The sequence below is a fragment of the Opisthocomus hoazin genome, chromosome 5 (genome assembly GCF_030867145.1).
Source record: "Opisthocomus hoazin isolate bOpiHoa1 chromosome 5, bOpiHoa1.hap1, whole genome shotgun sequence".
NCBI lineage: Eukaryota > Metazoa > Chordata > Aves > Opisthocomiformes > Opisthocomidae > Opisthocomus > Opisthocomus hoazin.
Window position 1 is genome coordinate 83,800,750 of NC_134418.1, and position 24,374 is coordinate 83,825,123.

Genomic DNA, 24,374 nt, shown 5'->3' on the forward strand with positions numbered 1-24,374 from the left:
CCCGGCCCGGGTTGCCCAGAGAAGCTGTGGCTGCCCCCTCCCTGGCAGTGTTCAAGGCCAGGTTGGATGGAGCTCTGAGCAACCTGGTCTGGTGGAAGATGTCCCTGCTCATGGCAGGGGGGTTGGAACCAGACGGTCTTTAAGGTCCCTTCCAACCCAAACCATGCTGACTCTACGATTCTAGTACGTGTCCCTGCACAGCCCACAGACACTGAAGGTTGTGTCATGAAACACCGCTACTGTAACAGCGTTTTCAGGGTCCACTGAATGAGCCTGCACTTGTTCGGGCAAGGTCTGTTTCCAGGACGATCTGCTGGGAGTTCACTTCTGACTGGACACTCCTACACCGCGTCTGCTGTGAAGAGTCGCCACTTCACCAACAGAAAGACAACTCTTGCCCTAGAAAAGCAGATTTCTCCTTTACAGAGTCACCAAAACCTGTAAGCTTACCTCACAGCACAAGAACACCCTGTCGACGACGAGCCTGCTCGTCACCCACCTCCCCAGACTGGAAGCTTCACGGACCTTCCAGCACCCCCGGTCTGCACCTGCGGAGGGGCAGCCAACCCCTCTGCAAACGGGTTTATTCTCCCTTTTCCCACCCTCCCTCCGGGCCGGCCTTAGCAGACGTACCGTTAGCAGCAAGCTGTCGCAGGGCGGGTCGTTAAGGAGCACCCGAGACGTTTCAGCGAGGCGTCGGCGGGGAAGCGCGGCCGCGGGACCCCGAGAGGTCGGGGCGCAGGGGGAGGCTGCCCCGGGGCAGAACGGACGGAAGCGGCCCGGCACCGCGCTCCCCTCAGGGCTGCCACAACGGCGAGGAGCCGCGGCCCCGCCGGCAGCACCGGGGGGACGGGACGGCCCGCCCCGGGCCTCCTCGGCCCTCCCCGGGGCAGGCGCGGCAGCCCGGGCCGCGCCACCGCCGGTTTGAAAATGGCGCGCGGAGCAGCAGCCGCTTCCGCCCCCGTCCCCTCAGCAACGGGGGCACGCGTCTCTCCCCCCGCCCCCCGCGCCGGCCCAGCCAATCGCCGCCCGCCCCGCCCCTCCCCGCGCGACCGGCAGCCCTGGCGCCGAGGGGCTGGGCGGCGCAGTGCGCATGCGCTGCAGGCCGGGGCAGCCGGAGGGGAGCGCTGGAGTTGCCGGAACTCTCCTGGGTGTTGCCTTGGCGACCTTGTCACAGGTACGGACTGCTCCTAAGGGAGGGGACATCCAGATTAGATAGGAGGAAGAAATTTTTTACCATGAGGGTGGTGAAACCCTGGCCCGGGTTGCCCAGAGAGACAGTGGAGCCCCCATCCCTGGGAACAGTCCAGGCCAGGCTGGACGGGGCTCTGAGCAGCCTGGTCTGGGTGGAGATGGCCCTGCTCACTGCAGGGAGGGGGTTGTACTAGAGGGCCTCTGAAGGTCCCTTCCAACCCATTCTATGATTTAATGACCTGCAAGGCTGAGGTGTCACATGCTTACCTAAATCCAGGAGCCTCAGTATTGCTGAGTTGCCAGCAAGCAGGTTTCTCCTTATGAGTTTATAACATATAACTGTTTTCTGGGGTTTTTATTCTTGCATCTGCATCTCAAAATACAAAGTCCTCCCTCTGTCTGTTTACCTTTGTTGTACCTGTTTCTGTTCGACACACACCCCAGTTCTATCCAAGCATTTGGCAAAAGCCCTACAGAAAAACTGGGTCCTGGATCACAGGCAGCTGAAGCTCCGGGAGGAAGCGGTTACATGAAGTGCGAGCAAACTGACACTACACCATACTTACTAAAAGGAAGAAAAAAAATATCCGTTGAGAGAAATAGAGCAATTCTACTTGGGTGCTCAGAGACAAAACAATGGAAGTAACTCTGCCCTTTCACCTTTTTGAAACAACACAGAAATAACGAGTATGATGAACACAGTTTAATTAAGAATTATAGCCACAGTCACATTACATCTCAGAACGTGAATTCCGTATTCCCACTGCATAAAGTTCTACATCCATACTTTCTAGAACGAGGAAGGGAAAAGATCTGATAGTCTTTAATGCTTACATAATTTCCAAGATGCAAACTAGTAGTGAAAACAGTAGTATCCTTTTTGCGTCCTGTGAAGGTAGTGCTTACTGCTTACAGCAAGAGGAGGGATTATAAATAAAAGTATCTGAACATCGGGGGAAGGGATAAACTATATCCAAAGTGTTTCACAGAATGAATGCTTTCAAACAGTACTTCAACCCGTCAGAAGAGCAACAAACCCCCGAAGGTTTCACTCTGCCCTGAAAGACATCGGAAGCGGGAGTGTAACTTGACATGTGTGGGCTGTTAACTACACATACACATGGAAATGCACCTTTTAAAAACAAATAGCATTCATAGTGTTCGATTCCCTTATATACAGGCAGGAAGTTTGCTAGCTTCTCTTTTCCTTTCTAGGATTTAATGAGACTGTGCAATACTGGAGCAGTAGTCTAAAATATCCTGTATGGTGAATTCCATAGTAATTCCTGATCCAGGATAGCAGCGAGCGATCAGCCCTTCAAAGTGCTTGTATTGTCGTATGAACTCGTCTTGCATGGAATGCCACACAACCTGCCAAAGAAAGCAAACGTCAGCTGGCACAACAGACACTGTATGTGAACCACAAAACACGGGCTCGTTAACTGATTCTCAGTTCAGGGGTCACCTTAAAACTAAAGCTTCCTAACAACAAAGCTCAGTAAACTGAGTTTTAAGAGCATTAAAAAAAAAAAAAAAAGAGTGACCTTTTTTTACCCATTAAGATCTTGGTTTACATGACTTCTACCAAATCTGCAAAGCAGAAAGTAGTAAAGAGGAGGAAGTTGCCCAAAAAGATGTATTGCTTTTGTCTTTAAAGAACACACCCCTAACCAGAACAGTGCTCCTAAATCACATTTCAGACTTTGAAAAGCTGTTAATACACGCTTAACTCTTAAATCTACTGATCATTTACGCCAGTGAGAGAGTTTCTAGAACAAGAAAAACCTTAAATAATGTAACTATCAGAAAAGATGTAACTGAACATATATTCTGCTGTAGTGGGCCAGCTAAATTTCATATCAGGTTAACAGTTCTTTTAAATCTAGTTCTCTCTGCTTCCGGTATATTTTGCAGAACAGAGATCACCCATTAACAGACACCTAGGGAATCTATAAAGGACATTTCCTCTCTCTCTACCACCACACTTCAAATCAATGTTACAATAAATAGAATCAGAGCAGGATTATAAAAAACTCTGCTCAAAATCAGTGGTTTTTCAGAGTTATGCTGAAGCTAGGCACTTCTCACAGAACACATATGCAAAAGCAGTAATAAAAGCCTTTGTGTAACAATTACAAGGTTTTTAAGCCATGATTTAGTTTACCTGAAGTAAGTTTTCTTCTTCACAGAGATGTTTATCTACCTTCTTGTAGAGATTATCCAATCCCTTCTTCACTTCCTTACCAGGATATTCCTTTATCACTTTACGAAGCTCTTGCTTATTAAAAGCCAGCTGATAGCTTACTTCCTCTTCCCGTATACCTTGAGCCACACGAGCTTCGACACCTTCAAAAAAATGCTAACAAACAATAACAGCATTAATGACCACCACAAATTTAAACTAATTGACAAGCATATGTGTAGTTAAGACTTGATTCCGCTTGACAAGTGTTGTGTGTTCCCCCCCATCTTGTTTTTCAGTTGGGCGTGAGGTAGTGCTCAGCCATAAATACTGAACCACAGCCCAACAATACAGCATTCTGTAAGTACTAGCGTAAAACTAAATCAATAATTTCCAGAATCAATCGAAGAACTTCTTCACTCTGAGGGTGACGGAGCCCTGGCCCAGGCTGCCCAGGGAGGCTGTGGAGTCTCCTTCTCTGGAGATATTCCAGACCCGCCTGGACGTGGTGCTGTGCAGCCTGCTCTGGGTGACCCTGCTTTGGCAGGGGGTTGGACTGGGTGACCCACAGAGGTCCCTGCCAATCCCTACAGCTCTGTGATTCTGTGATTTTCTTTGCAACCTTGTAACTAGTACTGAATCAGCCTCAAAATCCTCAATTAATGAGGCTATAGCCTGGGAAAATACTAGATCCTTTGGACAAACTGAGTAAGCGTCCACATAGGTATTTCTCTACTTAAACCATAATTACACAAGAGCAATATTTGTTTGTAGTTGCCCTCTCTTCTCACTGCCCTGCACCAGTTGGCTCAACATAATGAAAATGGAAGGAAGTATGCTCTGAACACGCACGTGGACTTAGCTCTCTTCACAGCAGCCCATACGGTGCTCTGTTTTGGATCTGTGGCTAAAACAGGGCTGGTAACACAGCAACGTTTTGGTTACTGCTGAACAGGTCGAACCTGGCCAAATGGTATTCCTTAGCACGCAACATCAAACTCAGCTATAAAAATCAGGGTTAGAGAAAGGAGCGGAGGTGGTGTTTGTCTTCAAGGTGGCTGCAGCTCAGAAACTGGCTGGTCACCACTTGGCTTGTGGGAGGTAGCGAGTGGCTGCATTTGCATCACTTTTTTCTTTTTTTTCCATTTCCTCTCTCTCCTGCCTCTTCACTAATTAAACTGTATTCATCTCCACCCCCAAGTTTTCTCACTTTTGCTCTGTCCTGCTTGGGGAGGGGGGAGTGAGCAAATTATGTGGCAGCTTAGGTGCTGGCCAGACTCAACCCACAGTAACTGGGAAGCAACAATAAAGCATTTTAATTTTCAAAAAGAGACTATATCATAGACTTTTCAGAAAATGAATGGTTGAAATCCTGCTTATAGAAAAAGCAGTGAACAGTGGGAAACATTCAGTGGGCAGAACTGAGTCTGGACCCAAGTCAGCATTCAGTTTAACGCTTAGTTCAACTTCAGACATACAGAATTGTCCTAAAACTTTTCTTACTGTTGAACAGTTCAGAAACTACAGTAATTTTCTCTGCAGCTTAGGTGAGGAAAATTATCCCAAAGCTCCCAATTACTTTTCCCCTCACTTTTTCCCTCCTCAAAACCACTTGCTTAAGACACAACTAATGTTTAGTCAGTCCTATCCATTGCCATGAAAAATTTGGTTATTTTCATCCAAGACTGTTACTCTCATGAGTACTCTTGCCAGGAATGTTTGAGTCTAAAATAGTAAAGTAGAGATTATGATAGATGCAGTGATAAAGAGATCAGATAGTGCAAATTAGAACACCTGAGAAAGACTGCTCTGTACCACTTAAATGCATATAAACTCAAATATACTTACATTTAATTTCTCCAGAGGCTGTCCGAGTGAGTAGATTACGTAAGACTGAAGATGATCAGTGTATTTCAGTTTGGCTTCTTTTTTCTCAGCCTCGAGACAAGAAATTTTCAAGCGAGAAAGCGTTGCAAAAATATGATGGAAGTTCTCCATCATGACCACATCTCTGGGTGTTTTCTGGCTTTCGTTGGCTACTTTCTCAACTGAAAGAAAAAGGAAGCAAAATACTTAAAATACCAAAAGGATGACCAAATTCAGCAAAATGCAACCAATAACCATAATAACCATAATACTGTCAGAAGAGGAATGTTTGGGTTCATGTCAACGATAACCATTTGTATGAGTGAGTGTCATAATTGCCACTAAATCAATCAGTATCTCAGAGCCTTCAAAAGTAGTAACAGATATGTTCAGGCTCTAAGACCATGAAATTTGTATGCCAAAAAAGTCACTTATAAAAAGATTAAAAATTAGTGACTGCATATGGTCATTTACGTAAGTGACAAACAACCCACATTCTGTGGGGGCTTATAAGCATGCTTTCATTATGCCTAATAAATTTCACATGACAGAACTATTTAAGAAAAGTCTCGTTCCCCTCTTTGCTAGACAAAAATCCTCAATAAAGTGGTGGAGTTTTTAAAACGCACTTCCCCGTCTCTCAATTTTTGCTTACCTTCTTAGTTTTACGGTCAAAGTCACAGTCAATCCACAAATTTAATAATAAAGATGGATAATCCAGCACATAGGTCTCTTCCTTTCATATCTCCCCTCTTCCCCCCACCAAAAAAAAAAAGGGCAAGCAAAATAAATTGTACCTATTGCTCCCTTATGGCGCCTAAAAGCAGGCTGAAAGAGGATGGCTTCAACCAAGAGCGCAATTAAGTCTCTACGCCTGTTCCTCCATTAGTCGTTTTGGTGACTACCAGGATGCCCTCCGTGACAGTGATCCTGGGCACCAGGGTAGCAATAAAGATCACAAATTCATTTCAGTCAGAACACTGAATTGTGAACTAGGAAGTCTGCTACTGCCAATTTTGTTCTCCCCATGTAATTTTCAAACCGCTTCCCCTGATTCTACCTGAAGTACTACATCTTTCTGACCCGTTTCAAACGTGACTTGTAAATTCAATGTCCTACTGCATTAAACATTCTGCTTGCACTGAGTTTGTACGTAATTTTGTTTCATCTTCGTTCTTGACTTCCACCCCTTATCCTCCCCCATCATAATTCTTTCTTCTCTAAGCTTGCTCTGTACTTGTCTGAAAGAGATTTTGTTTCTTGTTCAGTGTTTGACTGGCATCACTTTGAACTCCTTTCAAAACACTCTTTTCTAAATTCTTCCTGCACTAGTTATTTTATCATTGTACAGGTTTACCTGTCTAGTGGTGTTTAATCAGTTTTATCACTTGAACAGTAAATTTTTAAGGACAGAAGAAGTGGGTGCCATCAAACAAATATTTTCAATATTTAATGTCCTATCAGCCGGGATGCTCGTGCTGACTACCTATGGACTCCAGTCCACTGTGCTAAGAAGTAACATCTCTTCACATTTTCCTAATACGTTCAGAACCACTGTGCTGTGATTTCCTCAGACTAGCTTTATTGCCTCTACTGTCCCCTCTTGCTCAATCTTCCCCTAAAAAGGAGGGAAGTCTCAGTGGCTGGGAATTACCTTACGTGGAGCTGTTTCAAAATTTGCAGGTAAATCAGCACGGGGAGGTCCACCAACCTAATTTTAATGGGGAATGACAATTTTTCCAGAGTTCATTGGCTTGCATATCCCACTCCCCACACCCCTTTTTTATTTAATGTGTTGCTGCTGTTTTTCCAGACTATAGCTGGGAAAATAGGGAGGACTGGAGAGACGGTTCTGCTGGGTCAGGCTAGGACACAAAAGGACCTAATCTGCCAAGACAGGGTTGAATTCATAGCCAGAACTGATTTTAGACAGGGCTGTGAAGGTAAAGGGTTTTAGGGCCAAATGCCAGGAATCCCATCCAGATTCATCTCCTCGTTTACGCTACGCTGGGGGAGAAGAGACAGGAAACCACTTCAGATTGAGCGTGCTGCGTTGCTGCCATCTCCTCTCTCCCTCCAGAGTCACAGCCACTTAACCCTCTGTCATAACTGAAAGTTCCTTTACAGGTATGCACAAAGGGAAATATCTAGTATTTGCTCTTAAAAAGCACGTTACCATCAAAAGGTTTACACTAGCTCTCCTACTGATAACAGAGATAACCAGAATTTCAGCACAGTATCAATCACGACCAGAATTTCAGCACATGGCTTGCAACAGAGAGTCTTAAAAAAACCATCTGTTCATTGGAACAAAATTATATACAAATAGGAGGAAACAATCGTTTTAGTAACTCTGCCAACCTCAGAAGACCTACCACTGACAAAAACAGCTCTAATAAGTTTTGTGTAGGCTTTATCTAGATCTCCTCGTCGTTCTGCGTTTTTGAAAATTGATTCAGCGAGGGCTGCAAACTCTTCAAATTCAGCAACAAATGGAAGGATCCCAACTTTACTCTTCTTTGAGATTTTTACTTCATCCATCTGCTTCATCTGATTACTCTTTAAATTTAAAACAAGAACAGATGTTAGCCTCTAATATATGGCTCTAGACCACGTAAACATTAGTAAAAGAAAAATGCAGACATACTGAAAAACTGACCTTTACCAAACACAGAAATAATTTTATCTTTCAATTAGTATATCTACTTAGTCTTCCTCCTTTTTTACCCTCAAAAATTTGTCAAGAAGTAAAACAGTTGGAAAGAAAAAAGGAAGATGGGCAAGTAGAATCGTACAGCTTTTATTCTCCCTTGTTTACTTACTTAGTATTAAGGAAAAAAAAACCAAGGAAAAAAAACACCAGCCTTATCCACCAGAATTAAGAATTTTAATTCTATAATGCAACACGGAACTTCACTTTTCCGATTCAGCCAAGCTAACAACTCCTTTTGCTTCAGGAATTTTCTTTACTTTTCCACTGAATTTTTATTTCTGAGTATAATCCACAAAAAATATAGCTTCAAAATATTTTAAGCATTAAATTGATCAAGAATGGTCAGTCTTATTATGTTGGCCTAGAGTCAAATTACATTAATAGCAATAAAAAAAAGTTACACCAGCATCTATATTTTCACTCAACTTGCCATATTTCATATGATGGTCATATCGTATTAGCAAAAGGAAGTTGCTGACAGTAGGAGTTGCCTCTGCTACTGCCAAAAGTTTTGCCATTTTATCTAAACCAAATTTTTGTTAGATCTAAGATTGAAATAACTGAACACATGGAAGAGATGTCTCTTTGGCATATTATGCTCAAAGTGGAAAAGCAAAACCCTCGTAAGTCCATGAGGTTTTGCTTTGAGAAGTAAACGGGCAGAGAGCTATGGTTTACTTGACTGATTTCAGTAATCTCAGAAAGAATATAAGTTTTAATAAACAACTAAAAATGTCAGCTAGCTCACAGCAGTCAATGAGTGGTCAGATTTGTTACAAATAATTATTGAAGAACACTGGAATGGAGAAACACAACCACCAATTAGTTTGTCTTTTTTGATTATTTGGACAGTAGAAAAGCAGTAAAGTTACTCATTTTCACTTCAAATTGCAAGCAAAAATTTAACCATACAGAAATGCAAAATCAAGCTGGGCTTTTTATATCTTAGTTAGCTTAATCAGAATAACCAAAGAACTTACAATGCATTTATCAAAGTTCCTTTTGACAGTCACCAAAACATTTCCAAGTGTCGTGCTGAGGAAGGAAGCTGGGTCCACATTTTGCGCTGTCCATACATGATGGCTCATCTTAACTAACATATAAAGGGAATTAAAGCTATCAATCTTGTCCCCCAGCGCTATAAGATTATTCAGCTCAGGTTCAATACAACGAAATATTTTTGTCATCATTTGTCGGATCATGTCCTTCCTAGTAAAAATGCATAAGACAAAAATATTACTCTGATAGTTTACTGGGCTACTTTGCATGTTCTTTGATAACAGTTTTAGGATGAATTTATCGAATATAGGAGTCTCATTTGCATTCAACAAGTCTCGTGATTTTCAGAATGCTGCTAAAGGAAGAAAAGCCAGTGCCACACAGCAAAAAATCAATAGTCACAGGTATAAAATATTCCAAACAATATTCTCTGTGTGGAAGCTGCCACACACCCAAATTCAGAACTTTGCTGAGCATATTATCCAAAGCATATTTTCCGTATTACAGTGCCTAGTTTCATTCTGCAAACCATTAGAGAATTAAGCATCTATTTTTATACTATTATAGACAGAAATATCTGTTCTATATACAGAAATTTTTGTATCTGCTGACACATTCAGTGGCTAGGTACAAATTAAGAGTTCACCATTCATTTTCACTAAAAGGGAACAATTTCTGATTATAGAGACAAAAGTTTTATATGCCAGATAAATTCCCATGCAGGCTTACGAATCAGTAATAAACAACAGGAGCACATACTCAGACGATATTGTTTGTGGAACACCAGAAGCATATGAACGAGATAAAGTTCCTCCATCCATTTCCTCAGCTTCATTCTGTAAGAACAAGGAACATATATACACGCAACTGAAAGCTTGTCTCCAATTCTATATGCAAGGGATAAGCGTATCTGACAAAATCAACATCATTAGCAGCTTTTTTTTCTTTTTTCCTTTCCCTAAAGTAGCAAATACAGTGGTTTGAAAAGTTCTGGTATTTTTCTGGTCATGTTCCCCAGAATGCAACCCCATCCACGATGACTCCCCGTTGCCTTCCTATACAGCGTGATGAAGTGTTTGCTGTGATCTTAGGAGGAAACAAAGCCGTGGCAAAAGAAACATGCCAGTCCTCTGATAGATTTTGTATTGGTCAGCCAAAAAGAAAGATTCTGCCAGTTAATGTAGAAAAACAAATTACTGATCACCTGGATCACACAATTACTAGATAAATTCAGAAGTTATCTTGTAAACAGGTCTCTCACGAGGCCTGTTCAGTATTTTTTACTTCAGTGACCAAATTAAGCGTCATACCGTTGTTGTTCCCGAGATGCTCTGATGTTGCTGTAGCTTGAAAAATTTACTAATGAAGTCCTGTTCTGCCAGACACAGAGGCTCCAGTTCACTTAATACCTGCTCAAAAATCTACAAAAAGACAAAATATTTTATCAACACACCAAAGACTATGAACAGTTAGCAATACTGATTTTAATTATTTGTTGCATAGGATTTTATACTTGTCTATCTTCAGTAAGCTTTAGAAGGCTTATTCTACTTAGTAGAAATGGAAACAGCTTGTACTTATATCTTTAAAAGTGGTATCTGCATCCTCAACATAGTCCCTTCTACTCCATATAACACTGGGAAGAAAAGAACAATTATGTTTTTCCACAACTAGAACTTTTCTGCCACAGCCTGAGGAAGCACTTTTGTGCTATAATAAAAACATTCGCATTTTAATAGTCAGTCATGGGTTCTGCCACCTTCTTTTCTGCCTGGGTTGCTGAGAGGAAGAAGATAAAATTAAAAACCTTATGGAAGAAAAACAGGCAATGTGTGCATGTAGAACATAACTGCTCTGTAGAAAATGTTTCTACATAGCTGTTACAGAAACCAACAGCAGGATTTGTACTGAAATAGAAGTATTCGTCATGATTTTTAGATTTAGTCTAAAATGAAACACTATTCTGGCAAGAATTCATTAAAACAACTTGATTTTATTAATACAATTGTCAGGTGTTAGGCATACTTCTAATCTGTCATCTTTATACAACACAGAATTTTCTCCGCAAGTATTTAAGGAGTAAGACATGCAGTCATTTACACAGATGAAACTCATCTAGCCACATCGTAAATCCACAGCACTGAAAATTCCCCTAGAAAAAAAAAATTAAAAAACCTACTAGTCAGCTCAATAGCTTACAACTCCATATATGTTAGTCACACTCACATGTCCCCAGTGAGGGTGACATAAGGGTCAGAAGAACTTGAAAAAATTAGCACAATCTTGTATACTTGTATAAAATTGTTTTAAAAAGTTATCTTTTTAATGCTAGACAAGTTGCTGCTGCAGGTGTGTAATAACCATTTCAGGGATATAATATTTCCTCCCAGAAAAAGACTGAGCAAGGATCTGAAGAATTCAGAAGAAAAATGCTCATTTACATCAAGTAATTCAACAGAGAACAAGAAAATTATTTTTATCTCACTCTGATAACAGCTCTTTAATTCCACAGGAAGTGAGGAGTACTGTCACTTTTAAAGGTTCAGAAAAAAAAAAACCAAAACAACACAGATGCTAAGGACAGCAGGTTTTTAAACAGAACTTGAGGACAGTCCAGTAACTACTTAGTGCCATTGGTTAAAGCTGAAAACTCATAACAACTCTGATGTGAAACCAGTACAAGTAAGAATTTAAGGCCATGCTCAAGTCCTGGCTAGAAGACAACTGTAATTTATCTTTCACTTTTGCTTACATACTGGCAAAATGCGACAGAACACGTGAATATTTGTACTGAGAAAAAAAAAAATCAGTTGAAGAATCCATCAGTTCAAGTCCTATTTGCTTAAAAATGCATATCAGAATTGAAATTAATAGGCTATTTTTTATGCTTGATATTCTTTACAGATCACACACAGCATATAAAGGAACTAAATGGAATCTTACAATCAGAGAATAATACTCTGATCTACATATTTCTTAGAAACTGCCGTTATTAGATGTGTGGTGAATACAGAATTTGAAATTGGGATGTTTTGAGATTTAAACAGTACAGATTTTTAAACTATGTAAGAAGGATAAGCAAGATGCTTCTAATACAAAACCAAGCAGAAATCCTATGCAACATTTTGGCTTTACCTTATCGAATTTCGTTCTGTCAGCCACATCAAGGTCGGAGGCAGACATGTTTCCCATATCCAGCAGCGAGGATGACTGAGACCTACGGTTTCCCGAACTCTGAACAGAGAGTTTATTTAGGCTAGAAGTGGACCCAGTCAATTTTCCAGAGCTTCCATGAAGACCTGTGAAATAAAGACACTATGAAGGAGGGAAGCAAAGGCAGAATAAAATACTCAAGAAGAACAGGTTCATTACAGAATGTACGAGATCAAGAATTGCTAGTAGTCCTACACTAAGGTCAAACAACGCAATTTTTGTCTAAGTTGCAAATGCTTTTGCTATAAACACATTCTGTTCTTGTTACATGGTAACTGAAATACTTCAGCAAGTTCCAAAGTACAATGAAGCTATATAGGTCCTCAATGTAAAGTATGGAAAAAAGTATAAAAGGAACAAAACTGTGAAATATAGGAACACTGGGATAGTGAAATATAGGAACACTGGGATTTTCTCCTTGAAAGCATGGAAGCAAAGACCGGTTATGATCTTTGTAAATGCACTTTGGGCAAAGGCTGCCACAAGCAGAAGAATTAATCCTCAAGGGGGGAGGAAGCTTTATTTACACACAGGCACTTTTCCATCTTGAACTTGATCTTTCTGCTGTTAACATCCTTTTGTCTACACAGTTTGCTCCAGCTGTTTTGCTGAATCTGCAATCCCACAGTAACTCTACTGCTGATGCTGCCCCTTCCTTTTCACTATAATTAACATTCAGACATTTCTTCCTGATATTGTGAGGCCTTCTCCTAGGTGAGGAGCATGTATTTTTACTGTTTCCCAAATTTGGAGAGATGCTGGAACAGGATGGAGAAAGCCAGTAACAAAAAAAGACCAAGAAATCTTCAAGATTTGACCTCCACGTAAACTTCTCATGTCTCAAGCACAAAGAAACTTAAAAGCAATCCTGCAAGTTTCCTTTAACTGCTATGCTGGTATCTAGTCTAGGGACACAAACAAGACAAAGTCTATAGATCTAATAAAAGTCATTACCTCAAACTACTGGAAGAGTTAGAAAACTACGACAAGCTCTCCGGCACAAGCATATTTTTTAGATCCACCAGTAGCACGGGTAAACCAAAAGACGTTGCCTTTACCTGCGAACCTTCTCAACTTCTATGCTGGGCCACTTTAGCTGCGCTTCATTTTTGCCTGGCAAAACCAATGATTCTGCTAATGCTCATTTCATTCTGAACGGAGTGCTTCAGTGTTAGGTCGATTCTCCATGAGGCAGCACCACATCTTTACATTGACACACATGCATTGACAATACCAACTAACGCAACTAGTTATACTCACTCTCAGTTTCCTGTTTGACAGCACTTTCTTTTCGAGGCAGTGTAGCTGGGATGGATTAGGTTGCAAGCATCAAAGACAAAGACAAGTTAAAATGCAGTTTGCACAAACCATGCACAAGATGCAAGTTAAGCTCTAACTGGAAAGAAACATGCAGAGAACTGTAAGCAGCAAGTAACTACATTGCAAACACATTTAGTTGGAGAGGTGCTATTCCAGAAATCCAGTATCTAAGCTACATGGAACACAGAGTCAGTTTCTAGGTATTAAACTTTACTTTTTCTTATACAGTGTGTTCAAAGAACATTTCTGATAACATGTATTTAAGCTGTCCCAAATGGAGAAGTCCATTAAATTGGGGTTTTATTTGTCAGAGTTAATATTGCAAAAGACTCAGTTTCCAAGATCAATCATCACATCGATAACAGGCATGAAGAAATTAAAATGTATTTACGTCGTTTTGTACTGAGTCAGAGAAATTGTCCACCTCTGCAATTTAAAAAACACACCAATACTGCAAAATCATTCATATCGGCAGTAAGACTGGCTAACCTTTTCTGTCGTTTGCAAATCAGGATGGTTACATAGAGAATACATCTTTTGTATTCATGCTGCACCAAAAATTGATGACTGCAAATTCAGAGAGGATGGAAACAATAAATACATAGTAAAAAAAATTTACAAGGAGTTTTTTTATTTTTTGCTGCTTTTCTGTAGAATAAAACAGTTTCCTCAAGTGGACTTCAATATGAAATTTAGAGTAAACGGGCATTTGTAATAAATAAGAGAATCCCTAACCAGTAAAAGGCATTTGCATACATACACTAAAAGCAGTATGTGGTATTAAGAAGGTCTTGATGAGGATGGATGCTACAAGCCCCCCAAAATGGAGCAGGCAAGCAGAACCTACTGTAATAGAATGAGTAAATACTTCTAAATGCCACAAACATGTCTTAAATACCAGACATTCTCAAGTAGGCAACACTACTGACAATTATAACATCAAATGCGAATTCAAATCCAGCCTAGTTTTCAGATCTTAGGGGTTTTGGCAGTTTTTGAATTAAAAAGTTTAGGCCTGGTATATTTGCCACATGCATCGGTCTGACTTCTTTATTGTCCTCAATTTCCAAACGCCCAGGACTGTATCACCGAATGAGAAGAACTACAGGCAAAGATCGGGCCCTGGACAACCAGAGGAGCCACAGTGGCTTCTGAGAAGCCACATCATATACACATATGACAGCAGTAGCACTCTTTCCCACATTGATTTTATGGTATTTAAGTATCAAAGTATTGGCTTCATCGGAAAAAAAGAAAAAAAAGAAACAAAAGACTGCTTAAGACAAGTGTGAATGCTCACGACCCAGATTTTTTTGCCATAAAAATGCAGACAGAGAACCTTGCACTAGCACAGAATGCCAGAATCCTCCCAGCATCCCCTCTGCGTTTGAGGCGTTCAAACAGCAGTGCTATTCCCAAAGCACAAAAAAAAGGCAAGAACACACACCAGCACAGCTTGGAAACAGGTCACCTTTAGTGTCTGAGTACAACAGGAGCATTATGCACCTATACTATTCCTTAAATAAGTTTATTATTAAGAAGTGATGTGTTTTGCATTAATGTGGAACTAGTAACGGTACAACCACTATCTTCAACACAGAAGCCTTTCAAATTACACACCATTATAAGCTGTTATAAAACAAATACATAACTTGATATTTATATGGTGAAATGAAACCATATTTATACAAGGAACAGCTTTTTAAACATACATCATTTGCTTTCCTTCTTTATAAGATTAGTACTGAGGACTGAAGTTTTTGTGACCCGATTCATTGTCAGATTTGCCTGTGGCCTCACATATGTGGCCACTGATAACCATTACTTAACAGTTTAATTACCATTCATAAACATTCATAATAGTAGGAGAGCCTCCATTGGATACAGCTTCCAGTTTTGTTTTTGTGCCTACTTCCTACCAGTTTTCAGAGGACTGGGCATTTGGGTCAAGTTTTGCATGTCAGTCACTCACCAGCAAGACTTAATCATAAACATACTCTTTGTATGATTGTGAAAATGTAATATTACCGAAGAAATCAAACAAACAGAACTGGCTAAAAAAGACTTTTGCTACTCTCCTCCTTTACTATTCTGTGCAAGGTTCAAACATGCTTGAGGTTTGCACAAATACACAACAGAAGCCTTCTCAAGGTGCAGCTCTCAGGCTTATGAACCAAAGGACCTCTTTCTCCAAAATGCCTGATCACTCCGTAACATTTACAGAAGTTAGGAAATCGCTACAAAAGCTGCCTCCTCACACATGCAAATCACAAAGGAAGTGCCAGGATAAAGTGTTTAGAATGTTATAGAAATCAGTTTATATGAGAATAAAGCATTTTGTTCTTGAAAAAAATATTTTATAGAATCATAGAATGGTTTGGGTTGGAAGGGACCTTAAAGACCATCTGGTTCCAACCCCCCCGCCATGAGCAGGGACATCTTCCACCAGACCAGGTTGCTCGGAGCTCCATCCAACCTGGCCTTGAACACTGCCAGGGAGGGGGCAGCCACAGCTTCTCTGGGCAACCCGGGCCGGGGTTTCACCACCCTCATGGGGAAGAATTTCTTCCTAATATCTGATCTAAATCTGCCCTCTTTTAGTTTAGAGCCGTTCCCCCTTGTCCTATCACTGCACACCCTTGTGAAAAGCCCCTCTCCATCCTTCCTGTAGGCCCCTTCAGGCACTGGCAGCTGCTCTAAGGTCACTCTGGAGCCTTCTCTTCTCCAGGCTGAACAGCCCCAACTCTTTTTCAATACTTATGAATTTAATTGTTCTGACACATTATGGCACCACTTGCTCTCCATGTCCACGCTTGCCAAGACTTCTCTTTCCAGCTTCCCCCTCCCTCAGTCACACTCACCACTCTCCTCCTTTCTTCCTGTCATTACTTTTTTCTGTTCTCTACTTCAAAGCCGAAGTTCAGGACCCAAAATAGGCATAACAGAATGTACTAGTTAAAGCTGCACATCGTTTCTGAATTTATAACCTGGAAACTGGTGAAATGTGGCAAATATTTATATTTTAAACAAGTTTTGAAACAGCGCACTTTAAAATACAGAATAGCCAATATACAAATACACCTATATCACTGTTGCTTTCCAAGTATTCAGATTATTTTTTTAACAAAGCTTCACTTCCATACTGACATTAGACTATTTAACCCCAGCAGGAATACATGCCCCCTTAAACAGAAAGGCCTACAACAAAGTATGATTTCTAGTCTCAGACTACGCAGGTAAATCCCACTGAAAACAATGAAATACACAAGTTTCCTCAGGCAGAATTAGCTTCTCCAAAATCCACCCAAAACTTATTAAAGGCAGAAGTAGTAGCAGAAGGAATACACATATGTGCTGCCCAATCTTCCTTTAATTACAAGAGCTTATTTTTCAGATTTGTTCCAGCAATAAAGCAGAATATGTCAAGTAATAAAATATAGTTGGTAGTTCATTAAAAACTGAGTGCAGATTTGAAAATCTGAAAAATATAATATTTTATCCTTGTATCTTGACCGATTTCACAAGATTTCCATTGTGCTATTTTGGCCTTGTGAAATTCAGAAGTTTTGCCAACTGTATTTTTCATCCAACTTCTTCCATCTTGCCAAAAATAAAGAATGTGACACCATTTTAAAATTTGCCCAAGGTGTTGTAATGAGTCTTTATAAGCAAATGGTAAGACTCCAAGCAAGATATATGCCTCCTGGAAGCTTACCAAACTTTTTTCCTTCTCTAGTTGTGCCCGTCATCTTGATCTTGGCAACTTCAAAGAAATCTTTTATTTCCCTTTCATATAGTCGTGATAAATAATCCATATAATTCTTAAAAAACAAAAAAAAGTAAAGTTAGTTAACAGGTATACATATTCACTTTGTTCTATTACAGTTCAATAGATATTAAAAACCAACAAAAGCAGCAACTACGTAAGTTCCACTAAATTACAAACTGTTTTGGACTGTATCTGTATTTATATATTTACGTAGCATGCACAAAAATATATTCATGGTATTTAAGCTGGTCACACTAATTTTCCTAGTGAGTTCATTGAGGATCGATCAGAAACTGCTACTCCTCCTCCATAATGAAAGATACGCAATGTAGTGCATACAAATAGGCTTGCTAGTGGCAGAGCATCACAGAATTCAGTTCAAGGGTAGAACGGACAGAATTCAGCACCCTTCTCTACAGCCTCTTTTACCAGACTCTTACTATGCCCAGAAAAAGCAAACAGGATGCCATTCCTACACATCTTCACATCTTCCTGAGTACGTGACCTCCCGTACTGCTATTTTTACAAGGGAAACAAAAGACCAGAAAACTTTGGGGTGCACAAACTCTGTGCCAACTTACTACAAGCTTCAGTCAGTCCCAAAATCATTTGTTTGCAACGGTGCCAAAAACAAGCTCAAGTTTTAAAAAGACATGAGGCACGACAACTGAAATTAAGTTTGAAGATTATCTGCTTTGCTTAGATTTTTAGTACAAAGGTTACAAAGATCACCCAAGAATTTTTTCCTACGTTCTTCAAAATTGTTGCTTATTACACATAAGTATCCCAATTTTTTAATTAAAAGATCACAAAAATGTCAACCATTCATTGACTATTTGCCTTACACTGAAGGCAAAAGAACAACTATTTCAAAGCCATTTTAAGAGTAATTTAAATCCTCCATGGTTGAGTTTTTAAGAACAACAGTACTTTCATTAAAGACGACTTGCTCTGTACAGGCTAACTTTCCCTTGATTTCTGTCTAAACATTTTCTACACTTATGTAGTAATTTTTTCACTCCATGTCAGTTTTAAACAAGGTAGTTAAAAGTTACATATAAAATAAAAACATTTTGGCTTTATATATATCTGCTTTACAAGAGACCTCTGAAGTTTTTGATATTCCCAAGTGAAATGAAGGCCTCTTGCAATGAAGCTATCACATAAGCAATAAGCACATCAACATGAAAATAGCTTAATTATTATTCTTACTAGACTGTAAAACGGCAAACCTGCTTCACATAGATATTATTATCTTATGATACTTCAGAAGAGAGACATATAATCTTGGAGAAAAAAAAAACAAACACAGGATACAACAGATGCCAAAAATTGAAGTTTCCTGTTCCAAAGAGGAACAAGAACAGAGGAGCAGTGAATTAAACTTAATAGAAAAGGAATATTGAAAGGACATGCACATAGACACACACAGAGGTAATTCTTCTGACTCTCAAAAATAGTGTATGATATACATTCTCTAGCATCATTTGAGCACTTCACAGACCTTTGTTAGCCCTTCGTATTTTCCATAATCTGTGTTCTTGAGCCACTCCATCAGCTTAGCGTATCGAAGTAAATCTCTGTGAAATGGATGGTGATTGGGCAACGTCAATTCAGCAGAGTGCTGGGCGAGAGTAGAGCTCTGATCGTGACCCTCGGTAAGAGAAAGTATTCAAGTGAAAAAAGAGAAAATAGGCTATACAGTTTAAAAACTGCTTCTGCAAGTCTTCAGGTTGGAACAGAAGCCAGTTTGGATCACACAGTCAAAACTAAAGCAACTTTGGCTCATCCTTCTCTATTGTATTGGGCACTAATCAGTTTCAGTCAAGCCCTAAAAGCTTCCACCAAACATTCACAGACTTTGTTTCAAAAAAAATGACAATACCAGTCTTGGTATTATTTGTAAAAGACTAGCCATTACTAACTAACACAATGCAAACATGCCAGCTTCTGAATAAAGCTGGAATTCTTTTTTGTATCCAGCATGAACACGCACTTACTTTAAGTCCTGTTCTCTTAACTACACAAGCGGAGACACAAATGGACCCAAAGAAACGAGTCCTAGACAACTTCACTCATTTATTCTCACAGACAATGGGAAAGGGTCACACTGTTAATCTCCCTTGTAAAAGCAATCTTGTCATCTGATTCCAACAAAAACCTAACTTCGTAAAGTGTATTTATTGCAACACGTAATTTGGCACTGGAATCCCACCAAGCATCAGCCACAGTGCAGCTGCTGTGATTTCTGAGGTCATGCTCGGTACTGTGTGTGCTTCTGGGCAGGCATACAGCAAATATTTTCAGCAAATATTTTATAAAAACTAGATATGGAAAACCATTTATGGTTCTCTCTCCTATCCCCTGGTGTGCAGCATTCCTACAGCATGCATTTTAATGTTCAGGCTCATTATAATTTAAGGTAATTTACCTGGTGACTTTCACAGCTGTCTTCAACTAAGCCAGTCCAAAAGCCAGTTCATATTACTGCTAGGAAATACTCAGCTATCAGCTATTTATTGCTTCTTTCATCTAGCAATTTTATTCATGTCCCTGTATTACACACAACTTTTATTTTTGTTTAGTATTCGCATTCTTCATAAAGCTAGATGACAAATCCCCTCCCAAGATAAAATTTCTCTCTCCAAACCAACTTTTCCACACAACTAATCATCCTGGTTGTCCTAAATTATGTCCTGCTCAAGTCTGCTCCAAAAGATTATGGAGCTTCTAGGCATCCACCTAATTAACAGGCTTCCTCTACATACACCTTTATGCTAACCGTTACCACATGGTACTGCAAGCTTGTTATTCAACTTTTTCGTAGTTTCAAAGCTTCGAACTATTTCATATTTCAAAGGCAGAAAGCCCAGAGTTGCCTTTTAATTAAATGATGAATGTGATTGCTAAAAAAAAAAAAGTTATAGACACACAGTATGGTTAATCAATTATTAGGACACAATAAAGACAACTACACCAACTGTTAGTAACGGTTACTACAAACAGTTTTTTCACACTGCAGTGAACAGCAATCCAAAGTTGCATTTCTGTTTAAAATTTTTAAGACTTATTTTAATGTAAAGGAGATGAAGCACCTTATTAACTTACAATAGTAGTTTGCATCACAGCATTGGGTTTGTTTCCTTTTAAAAGAAAACACAATTTCATACTTCTAAGACAATAATATTTTGGCTGAAATGTCAACGCAGTTTTGGTTTTCCATCTAATGAGTTCCAAATCAGTACATGTCTTGCTTGTATTAGCAGCTGCCTAGACATCACCCTGTTTTCAGTTGCCATTTTAATTTAGAAATCTTTTTCTGCCTTAGTGTTTTCTGAAGTGCTTTGATTGTTTTTTAAAGAAACATTCTAAACAAATAATGCAACTTTTCAGATGTTACAGGTAACAAAGTATTCCAGTTAGACTTTTCAAAAAAACATGGGACTGAGAAATTGCTGTATTCTATTCATCAGACTAATAAAACACGGTCATTTTAGTAAGATAATACAAAAGTCTGTTTTATCTCCAACACTTCGATCTGTACCTCAAAATGAAGTATACAAACTTCTTTTTTTCTTTCATAACAAGCAAAAAGGCTTTGCAGAGGTTCACCTCTTGCAGTTAACGAATTCTTCCTGCTTAACCTTGCAGCAAGGTCATATCTTTTATCTGCTGATTCATACCTCGCAGCTAACAGCAAGCCAAAACTTTTCAGAGGGCAAGTTTATATGAAATATAATGTGAGGCCACTATTACTACCAGCATTTAAAAAGAAAATAAAAACAAAAATTGCAAATTGGTAACAGCATTCTCAATAGCACTGAAAAGTCTCTGTAGAAGTACTGAATCTCCTACACGTAGTATTACAGAGTAATCATAATCTCTTACCATTTCAAAAAATAAAATCCTCAGAAAAGGCGTTCTGTTAAACAACCACTTTCATTCCCACTTTGTGAATGCATTTACAGAGGGCTTACACAATGTAGCTTCTACTTGCTCATTTAGAGGCCGGACACATTGTCTGCGCTCAGTATTTCAAAATACAAAAAGTAACAGGAGAAACATTACCCTCTTAAAAACAGAAACTAAAGGCAAAAAGTTTAAAATGCTGCAGAACTGGAATTCTTCCATGAAGTGAAGAAAACGTAGGAAGCACTTATCTTTGCCATAGAAAGCCAGGCTTGTACTCTCAAATGCAATTTTCTACACAATTATCCAGCAAAACTCTATTCCATTTTCTGCACACAGTCTAATACATAAAAACAAAAACTTCTAAAGCTTTGATTGCACTAAGATGTATAAAAACCGAATTATTTTTTATTTACAAATATTACAATTTCACACAATTGCTGTATCTGTACAGTACACATATTACAATTTCCTGAAAATATTTTTCCTCCCTCCATCTCGATCTGTCTCTTAGCAATTTCTGGAGCTCACATCAGAGGAATGTTAGCTCATAAACAGATAAACAAAGCTTGAGCGCTGATAAAAAGAACGGAACTGAGAAGGGGCGTTAAGTCTAATGCTCTGCAACTGGTAAGGATAAATTCCTTTTTGTAAAGCCAAAAATGCAGCTGCTAGTTAGGTAAGTCAAGCTCAGAAAAATCAGTTAGAAAAGCCTGTATCAAACCTGATGTACTCACTGGAACTGAAAGATAGCAGGACCTGTTACAGAGTTGAAGGAGGGTCTGAGTAAACCAAGATTGGAGATAAAAAAATACAGAAATTAAAAAAAATTATGCTAAAAAAGACATCCAGACTTTAGGAAACCGTCTCAGGACTATGATTTCTGAATATTTCAAGTTAGTTCTCAAAAGTAAGGTTTAGACAGTTCACTTTGTATGTTTTGGGGTTTTTTATGGCCCTTGAAGTTCAGACAGCAAGAACTCCACTGTTCTCAGCCTCTGACACCCTTAAAAAAAAAAAAACAAAGCACTGCTTTTTTTCCTCAATTAATCAAGCCTTACAATTAAAATAAATCCTTAGATATCACACAATGCGTTTAATTCAGATAGCAAACCCACTAAAGAGAGGTGGGGTTCTTTGAACGTAAGAGACGTCTGTAGGCAAGTGGAGTTTGGTACGCTCAGTAGTATCTCTGGCTGAAATGTCTCTAGCAGTCCATTCATTTACTGATTACATCACAGAACTTGTCCAATTTTAGGTGGATTGGTTTTCTTCTCAGGAGAAGTTTGTGACTGAAAATTTCATGTAAAATAGTAAGAAATAATACCTGCTGAACAAATACGCTGTTCAAATGACTGGCAAGCCTCCGTGCAAATTGCTCACGCAAGTCACTAAACCGCTGCTGCTGCTGTTTCACTGCATGAAGCATATCATGTCCTAAAAAAAAAAAAAAAAGACTTCACAGAGTACAAAATATATAGTAAAAATATATAGTAATATATCGTACGTGGGAACCAAAAGGATCAGAGGTCACAATTCCCTCAATCTACAGAACCAAAATCTGAGACTAATTGGAAGGGCACATACAGTAGAGGCACTACTATAATAAATCTTGTTAGACTGTAGTCTAACAAAAACATTACCTGGACGAAGAGCTACGTTCATACACTGCAGAAGGGCATCTGCTGCATTAGTGCAGGCCTCAATGCCTCGAGAAGACGTCAGATCTCCCTCCTGAAGGGCCTTTATATGACCTTTAGCCAAATCCATGTGATTCTACAAAATAACAGAAAGTATTTTCATAGAATAGAAACACAGAATCATTTAGATGTGTAAAGACCCTTAAGATCATCCAGTTCAACCGCCAACCTAACACTGCCAAGTCCACCACTAAACCATGTCCCCAAGTGCCACGTCTACATGTCTTTTAAATACCTCCACCACTTCCCTGGGCAGTCTGTTCCAGTGCTTATCCATAAGCAGGTTAGTCTGCTATGCTGCTGAACCAAGAATGATAAATATAACTCCATCACTATAAAAACTTACTGAAATTAGTGCAATAATAAAACAGAAAAATAAACTTATTATTTTAAATTAACCTCATATACGGTTGCTAAAGAGGGTAGCACCCTAAAAGAATTTTATACCTGACAAACAACCATAAAAAAACACAATAAAAATGCCTACCACCAAGAACTCTATCTCTGACAGCAGCTTCACATTATTTGTGTTGCTGAGATGGATTAGGTGGTTGCTCTCTGAAATTTGATCCATTTGCTCTTTCACGCTCTGAAGCATTTCTTCATAACTGCTCAACTTTAGCTCAATTTGGTCAACTTCCTTTAGAGCTTCGTCCAGCAACTTCATCAAGATATTCACCTGCTTCTCCGAGGCCATAATCGACTGGATATTTGCCTGTACAGAAAATTAAGCCAGAACATTTTAAGAGACATTTTTGTATCTCAAAAGCATTCTGCTATCTCTTCTGTCTCCATTACTGTCTGATAAACACTTTCCAAAATGCCTGAAGAAAGAGATAAAACCATGTAAGCTTGTAGTACTTCTCATTCAAAATGTTATTGAACACAGCAGTCCTTCAGTCTGACACTTCTTTATTTCATAAAGAAAAGATACAAAACCAAAGCTTTGCTGAAATTCTTAGAATTGCAGTATTGATCTGCACAAAGCCAAAACCCAAACAATAATCCCTTCTATACTGGAACATTTTTAGTTCCAGAAAAACAGCTTAGATAATGAGATCACATTTTCTGTTGCAAGATTTCGACAGTTGGACTTGATGATCTTCGAGGTCTTCTCCAACCTTAATGATCCTATGATCTCTATAGTAACAGCCGTTTTCAAAATATAAGAGAAACATCGAACTTGACAATCTCTTTTTTCAAGTGACCTCTAGAATGTTGGGTTGTTTAAAAAGCAAAATAGCAAACAATATGGTACTGTTTCTGACAGCCAAATATTGCCACACCATTAGACTAAGCCAGTTTCCCAGTTACACAGAGTAGTATTTCAGGTGTAACGGTTCACATCCATGGACATGAACATCTATTCTCTCTCTCCCTGCACCCCTGCCTTCAAGAAAGGTATGTGCAGAACGCCTCCATTTTTTCTTCTCAATGCCTCATTTGAAAGCTTGCGACTCAACCCAGAAGGTCTGGAAGGTAAAGAGCAAAGCTGAAGATCTTTAAAAT

At 39.4% G+C, this 24,374-nt stretch overlaps 2 protein-coding genes across 12 annotated transcripts in view; both read right to left on the bottom strand.

Moving 5' to 3' along the window:
• The window catches only part of CEP135 (centrosomal protein 135), a 39,947-nt gene extending 39,116 nt beyond the window's left edge, over window positions 1-831 (bottom strand). For all 3 annotated transcript variants that reach the window (XM_075421957.1, XM_075421955.1, XM_075421954.1), the window contains exon 1: window positions 634-831. The gene's annotated coding sequence lies outside the window, so the exon portion shown is untranslated. The remainder of the gene's footprint in view (window positions 1-633) is intronic.
• Window positions 832-1,882: 1,051 nt separating this feature from the next.
• The window catches only part of EXOC1 (exocyst complex component 1), a 32,079-nt gene continuing 9,587 nt past the window's right edge, over window positions 1,883-24,374 (bottom strand). For 4 of the 9 annotated variants that reach the window (XM_075421961.1, XM_075421958.1, XM_075421959.1 and 1 more), the window contains 15 exons: window positions 23,353-23,580; window positions 22,809-22,941; window positions 22,493-22,602; window positions 21,903-21,947; window positions 18,761-18,910; window positions 17,203-17,308; window positions 13,428-13,472; window positions 12,090-12,253; window positions 10,265-10,375; window positions 9,714-9,790; window positions 8,936-9,164; window positions 7,618-7,801; window positions 5,225-5,424; window positions 3,359-3,553; window positions 1,883-2,565 (listed from right to left, as the gene is read on the bottom strand). In XM_075421961.1, coding sequence (XP_075278076.1) covers window positions 2,413-2,565; window positions 3,359-3,553; window positions 5,225-5,424; window positions 7,618-7,801; window positions 8,936-9,164; window positions 9,714-9,790; window positions 10,265-10,375; window positions 12,090-12,253; window positions 13,428-13,472; window positions 17,203-17,308; window positions 18,761-18,910; window positions 21,903-21,947; window positions 22,493-22,602; window positions 22,809-22,941; window positions 23,353-23,580 — 2,130 coding nt within the window. In that variant the 3' untranslated portion in view covers window positions 1,883-2,412. The remainder of the gene's footprint in view (window positions 2,566-3,358; window positions 3,554-5,224; window positions 5,425-7,617; window positions 7,802-8,935; window positions 9,165-9,713; window positions 9,791-10,264; window positions 10,376-12,089; window positions 12,254-13,427; window positions 13,473-17,202; window positions 17,309-18,760; window positions 18,911-21,902; window positions 21,948-22,492; window positions 22,603-22,808; window positions 22,942-23,352; window positions 23,581-24,374) is intronic. The other 5 variants (XM_075421965.1, XM_075421963.1, XM_075421967.1 and 2 more) reach the window with 3 other exon arrangements.